The sequence below is a fragment of the Falco cherrug genome, chromosome 5 (genome assembly GCF_023634085.1).
Source record: "Falco cherrug isolate bFalChe1 chromosome 5, bFalChe1.pri, whole genome shotgun sequence".
In the NCBI taxonomy this organism is placed as follows: Eukaryota; Metazoa; Chordata; class Aves; order Falconiformes; family Falconidae; genus Falco; species Falco cherrug.
This window is the reverse complement of record NC_073701.1, coordinates 2,551,697-2,565,494: the sequence shown is the minus strand read 5'-3', so window position 1 is coordinate 2,565,494 and position 13,798 is coordinate 2,551,697. Positions and strand designations below refer to the sequence as shown.

General features: G+C 52.7%; 1 protein-coding gene across 3 annotated transcripts; it reads right to left on the bottom strand.

Moving 5' to 3' along the window:
• Positions 1–835: 835 nt before the first annotated feature.
• TRIM45 (tripartite motif containing 45) lies at positions 836–9,113 on the bottom strand. Of its 3 annotated transcripts, none has more exons than XM_055711589.1 (6): positions 8,743–9,107; positions 5,474–6,207; positions 4,413–4,539; positions 2,369–2,483; positions 2,019–2,145; positions 836–1,143 (listed from the first exon to the last, which is right to left on the bottom strand). In XM_055711589.1, the coding sequence occupies exons 1-6, from the start codon at positions 9,066–9,068 to the stop codon at positions 992–994; spliced, it is 1,581 nt and encodes a 526-aa protein (XP_055567564.1). In that variant the 5' UTR covers positions 9,069–9,107; the 3' UTR covers positions 836–991. The 3 variants fall into 3 exon arrangements, with proteins under 3 accessions (XP_055567564.1, XP_055567566.1, XP_055567565.1); XM_055711591.1 differs by lacking the exon at positions 8,743–9,107 and adding an exon at positions 6,294–6,907; XM_055711590.1 differs by lacking the exons at positions 836–1,143; positions 2,019–2,145; positions 2,369–2,483; positions 4,413–4,539 and adding an exon at positions 4,595–5,081 and having other exon boundaries at positions 8,743–9,113.
• Between the last annotated feature and the right edge of the window lie 4,685 nt (positions 9,114–13,798).

The window sequence follows — 13,798 nt, the reverse complement described above, 5'->3', positions numbered from 1 at the left end:
GCTATGGGCTGGCAGCACGCGTACAAGCCCAGGAGATACGTTCCCTCTCCCCTGTGGAAAATGGGACAACCTCTCCTTCTAAAAACACAGCCTTGCCAAGACTGCACAAGCCCGATCCAGGAGTTTTGCTGTATTCCATCTCCTGCTGCTGCTCTTGCCTAGTTGCCCCAGGTCAGGACAGATACCTGCAAACATGCGCCTATGGCTCCTACTGATGCTCAAACTGTCCCCACGTCTTCCCTGGGCGAGATGGGTGCTCTCCCGGCTCCTGCATCACCCCCAGCAGTGCTACATCCCAACACCATCTCAGAGAAGATACAGACTGGGTGAACAGCATTCTAATTCCTGCTCCCATCAACACTGTGGGTTTTCCTTGGATTTTCTTCACACATATCACTAACCCGCCTTGCTCCTACTTTGCAGGAAGGGTGCAATGAGGCTACAGCTTACTTGGAGAAAATATGAGTTGCATACACAACAGCAGCTCCCCGCAGTATGACTGTGCTATATGCACATATCCAAGGCCTGAACCCAGCCGCATGCCTAACAGGAAGGCAGAAACCATATTCGGGCTGCCAAGCTTTTCTAAGGCACAATCACAAACCTTTGGAATGTGCCCCAACGAGCAGCTTTGGCCTCTTCAAGGACAGCAGAGACTGTCGATCCTGCAGAATGAGACACATCTTGACCCTCCCGCGAGGTAACTGCTCAGACCAAGTTTCCCCCTAGAGCCCGACCCCCCCAAGCCTCAAGCCCTTGAAGTGTAGGTAGGGGCACAATTCCCAAAGTTTGCACCTGTTCAACCAGAAAACACCTTTGCATACACACCCCCAGGTGGAACATAAGGCACAATTTTATTTTCCCCTCATCCCCCTTCCTCGCACCCATCGTGACGTTGTTTTCTACGCAGCGATCACAGGGATGCTCGTGGTTTGCACTCACGCGGCAGCCAGCAGCAGCGCCCTGGGTTCACAGGAGTTCACCTGGCTGCTCAGACTGCCACCGTCCTCAGCAAACTCCTCTGCAAGGTGTTGCCAGGTGGCCCTCCCAGGCACTCTGAGCTCTCCTTCACCTGTCCACAGCACGACCAGTGGGGGCAGCCAGGGTGACCCTTGTGCCCATGGCCACAGCCTTGGTACCCACCTGCAAGAGAAGAAGCACTGTCAGCTCAACCCAAAGTGGGCCAGCAAATGCCAGGTTTTTGAGCCAGAAAATCAGAGGCTTTCAGGGGGTGCTTCAGCCCCAGGACTTCCCTAAGATGGAGAGGCATGGGCTGATGACAGCGCAGCATATTCAAGTCCAAAACTGCCAGGACTCCCTAAAGAAAGGAGAACAACTGAGAGGGACCTCCCCGTTCCAACAGCTGGGGCAAGCTGAAGATTTCCATCCCCTTGCCTGTTGAGTAATGCAAAACACAGCCCTGCAGAACCCCACGCCAGCTGCTAGTGGCTATGGCCACAGCTAGACACAGATCAAGCACAGAAGGAGGAAGCGGTCGGTTCTATACTAAAAATCTGCAAAACACACAATGCCACATGCAGGTTAAGGACAGGGAAGCTGGCTGGGATTAAACAAATAAAGGAGTTGAACTCTCATCCTAAACATGAAGTGAGGCTTCTCCGAAGCCCAGAACTGGGCCCTGTGTGACACAGCCTGCGAGCTCCCAACTCACCAGCAGTGGAACAGAAGCAGTATAGACACAGTGCTGCTTAGCCTCACCAAGAAGGGCTGAAAGACAGAGGTGCCCAGCCCCAACTCCGGCACAGCTGGCTCAGGCCTCTGTCCATGGGGCCTGCTAAGAAGACCCTTAGCGTGTCCTGCTGCATTTCTCACTGCTGCAGCCACATCCTACCAGAACATATGTACATACATGTTACCACAGTCCTGGTGCGTGTACAAGGCAGGAGCTGGGCTAGAGCATCGGGCTAGAGCATCTACTCGCACCTATCTACACTAGGGAGGACCAACTGCAACAAACCCTTCTGATGCCAGCAGCGTGGCGAAAGCTGAGCACCCACCTGGCATGGTCCCACCGCAGGCACAGCGAGCAGATTTCTGGCCTCCACTTGAGCAGAACGTGCAACAGTGAAACACGCCTTGGTGCTCGCGGAACTTGGTTTTCACCACCAGAGTGAATGGAGAGCCCTGCAGAGGAGAAGCAAGCAGAGAGGCTGCTGCAGTGGATGCTACCAGATGTTGTGTCTGCATTTTCAACAAACCAACTGGGTGATGCTGTCAGTCACAGATTGCTAAGCCCAGTCTTAAACTGCTAAGTGGTAGAGGTAATCCTTAAAAGATTTAAGGCAAATATTTTAAAAAAGAAAAGCAGGTAAAGAAGAAGCAGTGCAAGAGGAACAATGAATGCTACCTGTACATGTTGCCCTTTCACATAGACGCAGACAGCATACAAGCCTGGCTCCTCAGGGCTGTAGGAAACATGGTAGGTCCCGTCACCATTATCACACACTGTTGGCTTGACCACACTATGAACAGAGAGAAGTCCAAGAGGTCAGTGACTGGCAGAAAATTGCTCTACACGCGAACCACTGTTTGGCCTAGATTTGTAGTTGGATCCTGATGCTCAGCCTTGTTCAGCAGCTGTGGGTCTCAAGCGAGCTTAACAGGATGCATGAGCAATGCTCAAGCACTGAGTAGCTTTCACACACACCTGCTACTGGGAGCTAAAATAACCGTACAAAGGAAGTCTAGCTAGCACTTAGCTGCACGGCAAGGATCTGTAGCAACCCTGAGCACTGAAAGAGCAGATGACAGACTTGCAGGTCAGATTATCCCATCAGATAAGAGCCCTCAGAAGTGGGGTAAATTCACAGCTTCAGAGAGCAGTTACCTCCAGAAGAGCCCATGAAGAAGACAGGATATAAACGGGGCAGGTTCGAATCACTTCACCCGCTATCCCAGCTGCATTGACTCCAGCTGTTCTCTTCAATGCTTTGAGGAGTTCTAGGTCCCTGCTGGTGAACTCTCCCTTTCCAAATTGAAGCTCATTGGGTTTCACAAGGAACGCAGAGGGCCAGGGAGAAAGCATCGGCTAGTTACCTCGGCACTGCCTGCCTGCTTCACACAAGCTTTCCACAGACAATTATCGGGTAGCTCTGCTTAGAGGAAGGTGTTCTTCCTAAAACCCACTAATTAGTCTCTTGTGCCCCACAATATGACAGTTTTATAATCTTCCAGATTTGCAGGCTGTACTCCCCACCCCCCACCATCTCACATCAGTACAGCTGCCCACATAATTTCCTGCCATGAACTGTGCTGATATTTCATGCTCTTCTGTAGCTGCTGTGCCTCAGCCCAAAGCCAGACGGCTTTCAGCAACGGATGTAGCGACTGCATACACACAAGAAGCAGCTGAGTTAACGTGGCCACAGCGACCTCTATCCCACCACGTAAAATCCACATAATCCTCATGCGAACACTTTCCTACGTCATATGTGCACCCAAGGAAGGAAGGAAGGTACATTGGAACAATCTTCTTGAACCATGACGCTATACTGATAAGCATCTGTGCAGCCAGCACTGCTTCGGTACGCCTTGTCAACACTCCCCCACAGCAAGGAGTTTTAGCATCGTGCCCCTTTACCCATCAGGTCAGGCCACCAACAGCATTCCTAGAACACATTATGCTGGTATCTTGATCCAGCCATATTGTGAGTACTATAAAAAAAATAAAAATCAAGAGATGTTTTTCTTAAGAACTGACCCCCCCCCGTTGGTTCTGCATTTGTGCCTGGCTGCTTTATAGGAACAAAGGTGGCCTGGAAACAGTTAGAAAATAATTTTTTCTGGTCAGTCAGTTTCATTGTGGAAACATTTTGGAGCTCAAGTGTGGTCTTCTCTGCTTTTGCTAGAAAACCTCCAAACATCTTAAAGTGCCCAGCGCTTGCCAACTACAGGAGAAAGCACAATAAAGTCCCAACACAGATTCTTTCTCCAGAACATGACTTAGGCACTTCCATCAACTGTCAGAAGCTCCTGGGCTTGGTGGACTGTCTGACTCAGGATGGTCATTCTGGGGTTGCGATGTTTTACACTCATTAGGTGTTAAGAAAATCAGGAGCCCTGGCTGTCGGCTGGTAGGGGTGGGAAGCAGCAACATCTCACTCTGGCAATGTCTAACACCCACCAAGGGCTGAATCCTTTAAGAAATCCCAAATCACTAAAAGAGTCAATACAAATCTGAGCCAACACCATCAAGCTTCACACAGTCAAATACAACCAGCAGGAAGCACTGTTGTCCCAGTGGGCACTACTCTTCTTCCTTTTCCCTCCTACAGACTCTGACCCACATGCTGAAGCACATCCCCCCACCTGCCCAAGCAAGGAGGGAGCCAGGGTAAGGGAGGCAGAAAGGCAAACCCAGTGGCTGGGGAGCTCTCAAGTGAAATACCCACCTGTCCTTCTCCCTGTGGGTGATGGTGACCTGCACAGCCTCTCCTCCTCGCCCCATCCGCTCCCCCATGGTGTCACTGCAGAGCAGGGTAAAGCCAGTCAGCTGGTTCTGACGGGCACTGTGGACATCTGCAAGGCAGAGAAACAGGACCAGAAAGGATTCACACCAGCTGTGACTGCCACCTCCCACCCATTTTAAGTGTTGCAGTCCCATCAGAGCACAGCCAGGACTTTAATGCAGCTCCTTCCACTCACAGGGAAAAGTAAAAAATGACTGGGGATCAGGAGAGCATGGGCAGCCAGAGGTGCTGAGAGATGTTGGGCAGGTTTAGCCTAGAGGTCTGTAAGGACCAGGGTGGTCTTCCTGCCTGCCCCTCTGAGCCCAGCCGGCATCTCCCCAGAAGGCCTCAAGGTGCACCATGCAACCAGGAGGGAGGAGGAACAGCCCCGCCGTGCACAGACCTCAGCACCTGCAGTTTGGGACTGAAAGGATCGAACAAGCCCTGGGTCTGTCTCATCTGCCCTGCGAAGGCCATTACCGACCAGAGCTGGCTGCGTTCTGTGGGCTGGTCTGAACATTATCTGTTTGCTGGCTCTGCTCCAAGTCCTTAGTAAGCAAATATCCATGAAATCATCAATCCCAGTCACTCCCACGGCAATCTCGGCAGGAGCTGTAAGGAGAATGAACCTATTCACTCAGCCACAGAGGAGACCTGCCTGGGCCCATGCTCCAGAACAGCAGGGGCCACCAGGAGAGCATCATGTCCTGCCACTGCAGGTGCCGTTCCCCACGCTGAGGTCAGCGATGTTGTGGAGGGCAGCTCCACTACGCTCTGTGCACCTGGATGGGGATAGTTCTCTGGCTCCCTGCCCAGCATGGCTCCCACAGGCCCTCAGCAAGCAACGCAACCTCTGGCAGGGCTCGACCCCTGCCCCCAGTCCAAGCCTGGACAGCAGGGAGCCAACAGTGCCTTAAGCTGCACACCACATGGGTACAAAGAGCGGAGAGGTGACTTCAGGGAGCGGCACATTCCCATACAGCTGTTGTACAGCACCCCATTACCTTCCCCGTGTAGGGTACATCTGGCAGGATCAACCACTTTATTGATAATGGCCCCAAAAACTTCATAGCCAAAACACTGCCCTGCCCTCTCCTGGGGAGAGAAACGGATCCCGTCGTCCACGCTGGGGCGGGTGTTGTAAGCAACGCTGTTCAGCTTTGCCAGCCGACTCGCCACCACCCCTTTGGTGATGAGGATCTCCAGGTCTGAGCCACTCGTCAGCAAGTGCTCCGTGTACTCCACACCTGTCCTCATGTCCAGCAGCAGCTGCTGCATCTGAGCTTTCTGCAAGTGCAGCAGATTTTCCTTCTGCACCTTCAAGTCCTCCAGCTGCTTCAGTAGCCGGTCCCGGTGTTCTTCAATCGCTTTCACATACCCACTGGCAAACTGACGGATCTCTGCGGCCACAGCCTCTGCACGATCTTGGACGGCACTGACCATGTCATCAATGTGACTGAGCACACCCTCTAGGGTGCCCATGTGCTGCTGGGTGCTTCTCAGCAGCTCCTGCAGGGCCTCCCCATGCCTGTGGATGGCATTGCCAGTGAAGTCACAGGTGTGCTGCCGGTGTCTGTCTGCTACGCAATCCCGGCACACAGGCTGGTCACACTGCTCGCAGAACAGCCTTAGCTCCTCTGCGGGATGGGAAGGGCAGAAGAGAGGTTTCCTGGCCTGGTTGCAGTCCTTGCTGCTCACCAGCTCTGTCACAGCATGAGAGGCTGTCTTCTTCTGTCTCCTAGAAGGGAGGAACCACACGTCACTTTATGCATGTTGGATTTGAAATGCAAACATCTGAGACCCTTTGCAAATGCCAGTCTGTACAGTCTGCAAGTCACAGTGTGTGCCGCTCCCTCCTGTCTCCCATGAAATCTGCTCTGCATGAAGGGACTTGTGGTCTCCTGAGGACAGGACTCCGCACAAAAGAGAACAGCATCTGCAAGCAGCTCATTAGAGGCTGCTCTCAGGCTCCCTGCATGGGGTCAGCACTATTTTCACACACACAAGAATCATGTGCCCCACCATGGCCACACGCGGACAGGGAATGGGTTGGCAGGTTGCTACTGCCAGCAGCCCCTTGATGGAGCCCGACAGAAGTGGGATGATCGCAATCACCCCCAGAGCCCACTGTAACAGGCAGCAGGAGGGCGGTGAGCCCTGCAAAGCGAGAGCTGGCAGGAGGTGTCTCGAAACAGAATTGCTCACAGACAGTCACTTCTGGAGAGGAAAAGGAGGTCCCAGGCTCCTCAGCCATCAGCCCAGGGATTTTCACCAGCTTTAAATTTGCTGAGGCAAAGAGCTCTAAAAACCTTTACGGGAAAATCTACTTCAGGCCGCTGCCAGAAGACAGTCTGTGATAAAACACTGAATATTCCAAAAGTCAAACTCCACTTCCTTCCGGCTGCCAGGTAAGGTCCTGCTCAGAGGAGACCGAGGATGGGGCACAAAGAACATGTTACGACCCTGACATCCACCAAGTCACAGGGCAGCACCAGAATATTTCCTTGGACATAAGGAGCTAGTTACCGAGCAGGATGTAGAAGCCTTCTTCCTTGTCTCCTGTACTAATGACTTCTGGCAGTTGCGATGAGAGGTCCAAACTGTAAGCAAAGAAGTACTCCGAGGACCAAGCTCCACAGAGTTGCTCTGGCAACACAAAACAACCTCACCACAGGGCAGGATGTGGCCCTTACGCTGCTCCTTTTGCTTCCCGCTAATCTCCCTTGGGTCCAGCACGTTTTCAAAGCACTCTAGCATTATTCGCTTAACACTCTTCAAATTCACACTTCCCTGACTTCAACTTAAGATCTCTCTCACTTATTCCAAGGAGCATAACAGTGGTACTCAGATCCTTAGAAATCTTCCTTACGCACCAGGAAATCATTTTAAAATGGTTTTCCTTGGCCCTTGCTCTGCTCTGCCGTCAACTAATTCAGGTGCAAGTCTGCAGATGCTAGTGGGGTAAAAAAATGGTACCAGTAAAAAACATAGGAAGCGGCTCATGGGGATAAATCTTCTACTGCTTTATACCTTCTGTAGTTATTTCTGTCAGTGCAGCAGGCTGCTACTCAAAAGTCTCAGTTTATCACTCTTCAGCAGCTTGCATGTGGTACGAGGCATTAGCTAATCAGAATGGTATGCTGAAAACTACAGCCCTGAGTAGAAAGGTAACGAAGGGTCTAAGCCATTTTACCAGAGGCACAAGCATCTGCAGGGGGGGGAGGGCAGTGAGGAATATGCCTCAATTCTTTCTGGGGAAAGAATGTGCTAATCAAGTGGAAAGGAGCAGCAAACACGGAGGGAACAGGCGAGGCTGATTAACCCAGGCTAAGAGGCTTCCCCGGCCAGTGCTACTGGGTGTTTTTCTGACCCTGCCTGTCACCTCCCTGCCTCACAAGGCCATCCAGGCTTCCTGTCACTTTTCTTCCATAGCACTGCCTGTCCTTTGTCCTGCTCACAGGCCACAGCAGCCACCTCCTCTTCAACTGCTACCTCCATTGCAGTCACCTCTTCTTCCTGCCTTACTGGCAGGACCCTCTCTGAGGGACACAGCTCCCTTCTGCTGTCACTTCTTCAGTTTTCCTGTATTCCACTGGAACTCAACCCTGCAACGCCAGGCACACTGCAGAGCAATTACTGCCATGGGCTCCACCTGTCCTCACAGAAACGCTGAAAACACACACAGGGTACACCGACACAACACTTGACAGGCAAGCACACGGGTCGACCATCAGGAGGTGGCAATGACAGCAGGCAGGCTAGCATCAGGGCTTCCCCTTACGTCCTTTCACTTCACCCCTGGGTGCCTTTGTGCAGGAAAGGTTTCTGGAGGTGGGGAGAGGCAGACCACATTCCCTGTTTTCCCTTGGGAGATGTGCGTTCCCCAGAGCAGATGGCACAACGCGCCAGGGCCCTGTCCCACCCGCTCTGCCCACACTCGCGCCTCCTGGGGTGAGCCACTCTCCCCTCAGCGAGGCCAAACCGCGATGCAAACCAGCGAGCAGCTACGCCTGTGGCCTGACGGTGGATTTACCGGCTCCACCGCCACGGCCGCGGGCTGGCCTGGTGGTGGATTTAACGGCTTCACCTCGACAGGCTGCCCAGCCTACTGCTCGCCGGTCCCCACCAGAGTACCGAGCATCCTCATGGAGGGTAAAATCCTGTCAGGGAACGGACAAACTGGAAGACACCTGGGTTTAGCGCTTGGCCGTGGGTCCCCGCCTGCTGCCCCCCGCCGAGGCGGCCCCGCGGGCCGGGCTCGCCGCCCCCTCACCTGTGGGCCTGGCAGCAGAAGAGGCAGAGCGCGGCCCCGCAGGTCAGGCACCGCCTCACCGCCGCCCCGTCCGCGCAGAGGTCGCAGCCCGCCGCCCCGCCGCGCCTCAGCGCCAGGTAGTCGGGGACGAGCTGCCCGACCCCGCCGGGCGGCAGCGCCACCTCGGCGTCGCAGAGCGGGCACAGGACGGGGCGGCCCGGCTGGCCCAGCGGCCCGAGCCGCCTCAGGCAGGGCGCGCACAGCGAGTGCAGGCAGGGCAGCAGCCGCGGCTCGGCGCAGGGCTCGGCGCAGAGCGGGCAGAGCGGGCAGCGCGGCCCGGCCGCCATGCCGCCCCGCCGGGCAGGGCCGCGCCTCAGCAGCCCCCCGCCCCTCGCACCGCCCCCGGCCCGCCCGGCGCAGCGCGGCGGCCGCTGGCGGGGCTTCGCGCTCGGCCGGCGCCGCCCTCCGCCGCGGTGAGGGGGCGGTGGGCCGGGGGGCGCCGGGGGCAGCCGCTGCCGCCTCGCCCGGGCCGCTCCTGCGGGCCCCCCCCGACGGCTCCCGGGTTTCCCGCGGCGGTTCCCTGGGAAGCGGCCCCGGCCCGCCGCGGGGGGCTGTGCCGTGTTCGGGCGGCCCCAGCTCAAACCGCGGGCTGCCCCGGGGGGCCCCTCGCCGGCCCCGGCTGCCTCCGGGCCGGCCCGGTCACCCCTCGCGGGCGCCGGCGAGCTCGAGTGGCAGCGGCGGGGCTCCCGCAGACAGAGCCCAGCGCAGCGGCTGCCCGCGGGGCTGGCCGGGGAGCTCGGTCTGTCGAGCGATTGATGGCTGCGCTTACACGTGTTGTAGAAGGCAGCCTTCGAAATCAGTGTCGTTGCAGTGCTGCATGAAACTCCATGGACTTGAGAGTATCTGCACAATTGCTTTTATCCGTCTGATTTGTAAGTTCCTCAAAGAACGAAGTAAGATACTTGAACGCTCTTTTCTACAAACCCACATTGACTAGCAGTGATGTGCTCCTATAGCGTGCTGCATTCAGCCCGTAAGGCTGAACTTCGTACCAGCCACTCCATCAGCTTGCCTAGGACCGTGGCCATCTTCTGCCCCATCCCGCAGGCCCTTTTGAGTACCAACATGATACGGACACCATCTAAGACTTCTGGATTTGAAGCTCCCTGAGTTGTATTAAAAAACAACACACAAGGGAGGTCTCCAGTCAGGTGTTTTTTTCAGGACTGCTGACTGCAAAATAAACCTCCTGATCTGCAAATACTTGATCTGTGATGGATGTTAACACCACTCTGATGTATAACGGATGGACACAGACATAGTCTTCCTCATGTGAACTAACATTTCTCTTGTCTTTCATGATGTAATATGAGATCAAGGTTTTGGGTCACGATCAAGTGTTCACAGCCTTACAGCTGATCAAAAAAGAAAGATGTTCTAACAGACTCCTGCGGATTAACAATAGGCAAGTGAAGTGGTTGCTGCAGAGGTTAGAAAGGATAGAAGTTGCAGTAATTGTGAGACAAGATGACTTGATAACAATACGAGATACGGTGGCAGAGAGGAAAGACTGGTTCTTTTAATCATGCTGGTGGAAGGAGTAGCAAACAATAGTAAGCGTAGGTGGGGGAAGAAAACGGGAGAAGAATCGTAATGTTGCCATTGCACAGAAAAGGCGAACTACCTAGAGAACAGCAGCATCTTCCCTGGGTGCAGAGAGATGGTGAAATAAACCGTGGCTGGCAGCTGCAGAGAAAAATCTGAGGTTCCACCCAGCTGATCATCTGCCCTGAGGCTGATCAAGTTGGGAGCACCGGACAGATCACTACTGACTAACGTAACCCTGAGTCATCAGCATGCAGCAGTAGCAACCTCCCGATGACTAGAAGAAGTCACAGTGGGGCTGCAGAGAATGGTCATGAGAGCCTCGTGAGACTCAGAAAGAAAAGAGAAACAGAAATGTAAAAGAGAAACAAACAAACAAAAAAATACCAACCATCCAAAAACTAACTAGCGGCCTGCAAAACAGAGCTGTATTAGTACAAACTTGTGCTTCAGTTTTGGTTACTTTCCCCATAATATTGCTTTCTTGGCTATTGCTCGTCAGTGGAGGAAGGCCCGATGCCAAGTCCTAAATTGTGGAAGGCAACTCAATGGAGATGTATACTGGCGCCCCGTGAATATCTTCAAGAAGCATACTGGGCTGCAAAGCACCGCAACGATTGTACTGGGAGGCCCTCTCCTGTCTTGGATTACTCAGTTTGCTTTGTAACTGGACAAAATGTAAGGATGAAAAAAAAAATGCACTAACTTACAAACACTGATGGGCAATAAAGGAACATAATTAAAACGAAACAATGACAATGTGTCTAAAATTACACTAAGGAATAATGTTTTCCTTTGGCCACATTTCACCAGAGTTGCTGCATGGCAAATTATCCTCATCTGACCCAAGACTCATTTGAAATGATGTCCTCTTCAAACTTGTTTTCCTGCTCCTATTGTTAAAGTTTTCTACCAGAGCCTATCAAGAGTGCTTGCTCTTTCCTGTTCTTTCCCTGCCAGCTCCTTCCTCCTTTTTAGCTGCAGTTTATCTCCTCTCACTTCCTACCATTAAGCACTGGATCACCAAACAAGAAACATGGAAGATTTGATGATTTCCTTCCCCCTTCCCTTCAGGGATTCTTGATTAATATTTATATTATATTTGCTAATTAACCCATTCTGGAGACAGCCTTATGCTGCTTTCCCGTTTATATTTTTCTAAAGAAATAGGAGTTTAAATGTTTGTGTCATGTACCAAAAAATCTTTAAAGCATAATTTCCTTCCTAGACTCTTTGTGAATAGTGTGCATATAAACCATTCATCATGCTTGGGATGGGGTGCCTCATGCTAACCTGTTCCCGCCTACTCTGTTAATTTTAGGAAGCTGTTTCTGGATATCCTGCCGTAAGAAGCGAACTGAAAAGGTGGTGAAGCCAAAGTCATTAGTGAACAGGACAGTGAGGAGCAGACCTGCAATCCCTGGGCTTGCAGAAAAGTCCAAGATAATAAAAAAGAAGCTCTGAAAAATACTCAGAAATTATTAGAGATCTTGTTGACAGAAAATGGAGAACCTGTCAAAGTGCCATGGCCTGCATTAACAGCAGCCAGAGGGAGGTGGAAAACGGCTTATTTGGGGAGTTTACAAAAAGAAGTGGAATGGGCAGCTGGCTGCTTCCCAGTTGCCCAGCAAGTCCAGTTTTACTGTGGATTTGCCAGCCCTGGGAGCTACTGTGTTTCAGAGACTTCTCTGAATACGGCAGAGCCACCACTATGGTCTGGTAGTACGTGACACATCATTGCTTCTTCCCATGCAAACTGTTTGGTGCAGGCTATTGCCCAGCCACCCAGCTAACGTTAGCTCTTCCCGTTTATATCAACCTCACCTGGAAAATCTAACAAAGGATTTACAAACATCTCCCAACCTAAGCAGGATCTCTTCCTCATGCAGCTAAACATGCATTTTAAATTATGTAGCATTTGACTGGTGGGAGGAGCATTTCCGTACCGTTCTTTTGGCTTCTGGTCCAAGAGTCTATGACTATCAGTCTATTTACTGAGGCACAGAAGCTGGTGTTGTCCCCAGCCCTCACCTTCTGCATCCAGCCCGATGCCCCAGGGCTCTCAGAGCGTGAGCACTTGGGATACCCTGCTTGGGATGGAGAGGGAGACTTCTCCCCCGAGATCTCTCACAGACTTTCTACAGGGCACTTCTGGGGGTACCCACTTGAGGCATTTCAGGAGCTAGGGGCCATCGAAGGATGCTGTGCCCAGCCCAGCTGCCTTCTGTAGCTGCATGGTGTGGTTGTGAGGGGAGGTGGGACAGTTGCAGGCTCAGATATGCCCATGGGCAAAGCCACCTCTCTCTCCATATGCCAGCGCTCATAGTGCGAAGCAAGTTTAGATCTGGTAACAGGCCCATCGTTGGGTATAAAGTATAATGTAGATGTCCTTAACGTGCTCTCTGTGAAAGAGACCCTCCCATGGCTCCAGGTTTTGTACGTACCGTGTCTCAGACACCGTTTCGGTGAGCGCCTGGTTACAAAGAAAATGCCTTTGGTTTGGTTCGTGGGTCCCTATCTCAGCCCAAACTTCTGGGTTGAGTTTGTCCCCATCTCCTTTGACACCTGCAGCAGCCTAGCTGCTAGGCAGTGCCGTATAACTTGTGTGACCACACAACTGTCACTTTTTCTTTCTTCTCTATCAGGTGGCAGAGGTCACTCCCATCAGAGATGATGGAGCGGGACTGCTCTCCAACATGGCAGAACCCAGCTGCAACGAGCGAGCCTGCCTTCAGAAAAGGAGGTCCCAGCTGACTTTTGCCTGTGCAGGGCCTGGAGGGCACAAGGGCAAATTGCCTCTGGCCAAGACTCATATGACAAAATTTCTGCAAGCTGACTGCACGGGGGGATGTGACAGCTGCTGCAAAAGGCCAGCACTGATACCCTGCTTGGGATGGAGAGGGAGACTTCTCCCCCGAGATCTCTCACAGACTTTCTACAGGGCACTTCTGGGGGTACTCACTCTTTGGGGAAACACCTTCACTATCAAACATCTCCCTTCACGTAGGTACTCATAGACTCTCTTTTAAATTTGCTAGCAGCTTTTTCTCTTCAGGCTGGTGTTGAGCTTAAGGGACTAAACTAAACTGAAATTCAAGAGACCTCATTTAACGTAAGCCCAACTCTCTTCATTTTCATGCTGGACTCCAAAATACATTTCTGTAAGCTGCTATCACACATCAAACCCACGCTCCAGCACAAGGACTTAAACCATTGCAGTGTGACCTGAGAGAAGTGAAGGAAGAAGGCAGCAAAACAGCACACCTGGCAGACTGCACCTGCTTGGCTTACGGACTCATGGAAGGGGCACAAGCACCACACGCAGGCGCCTGACCCTAGCAAACTGGAAGCAGAGATACAGTAGTATATGGAACACAGAAAGAAAGCAGCGAAAGAGAAGGGTGGATCTCTCTTGTCCTCCAGATTTGTGACAGGAAACAGTTCATGTTGATCAAGCCATATCCGTTTCTGT

Bases quoted from the DNA above. Each gene is read 5' to 3' on its own strand.
- TRIM45 (XM_055711589.1), bottom strand. From the start codon at position 9,068: ATGGCGGCCGGGCCGCGCTGCCCGCTCTGCCCGCTCTGCGCCGAGCCC. The intron at 4,540-5,473 runs GTAATGGGGTGC...TCTGCCTTGCAG, and splicing joins ATGTACCCTACACGGGGAAG to ATGTCCACAGTGCCCGTCAG. The intron at 2,146-2,368 runs GTAGCATTCATT...TCTCCTCTGCAG, and splicing joins TGAAAGGGCAACATGTACAG to GGCTCTCCATTCACTCTGGT.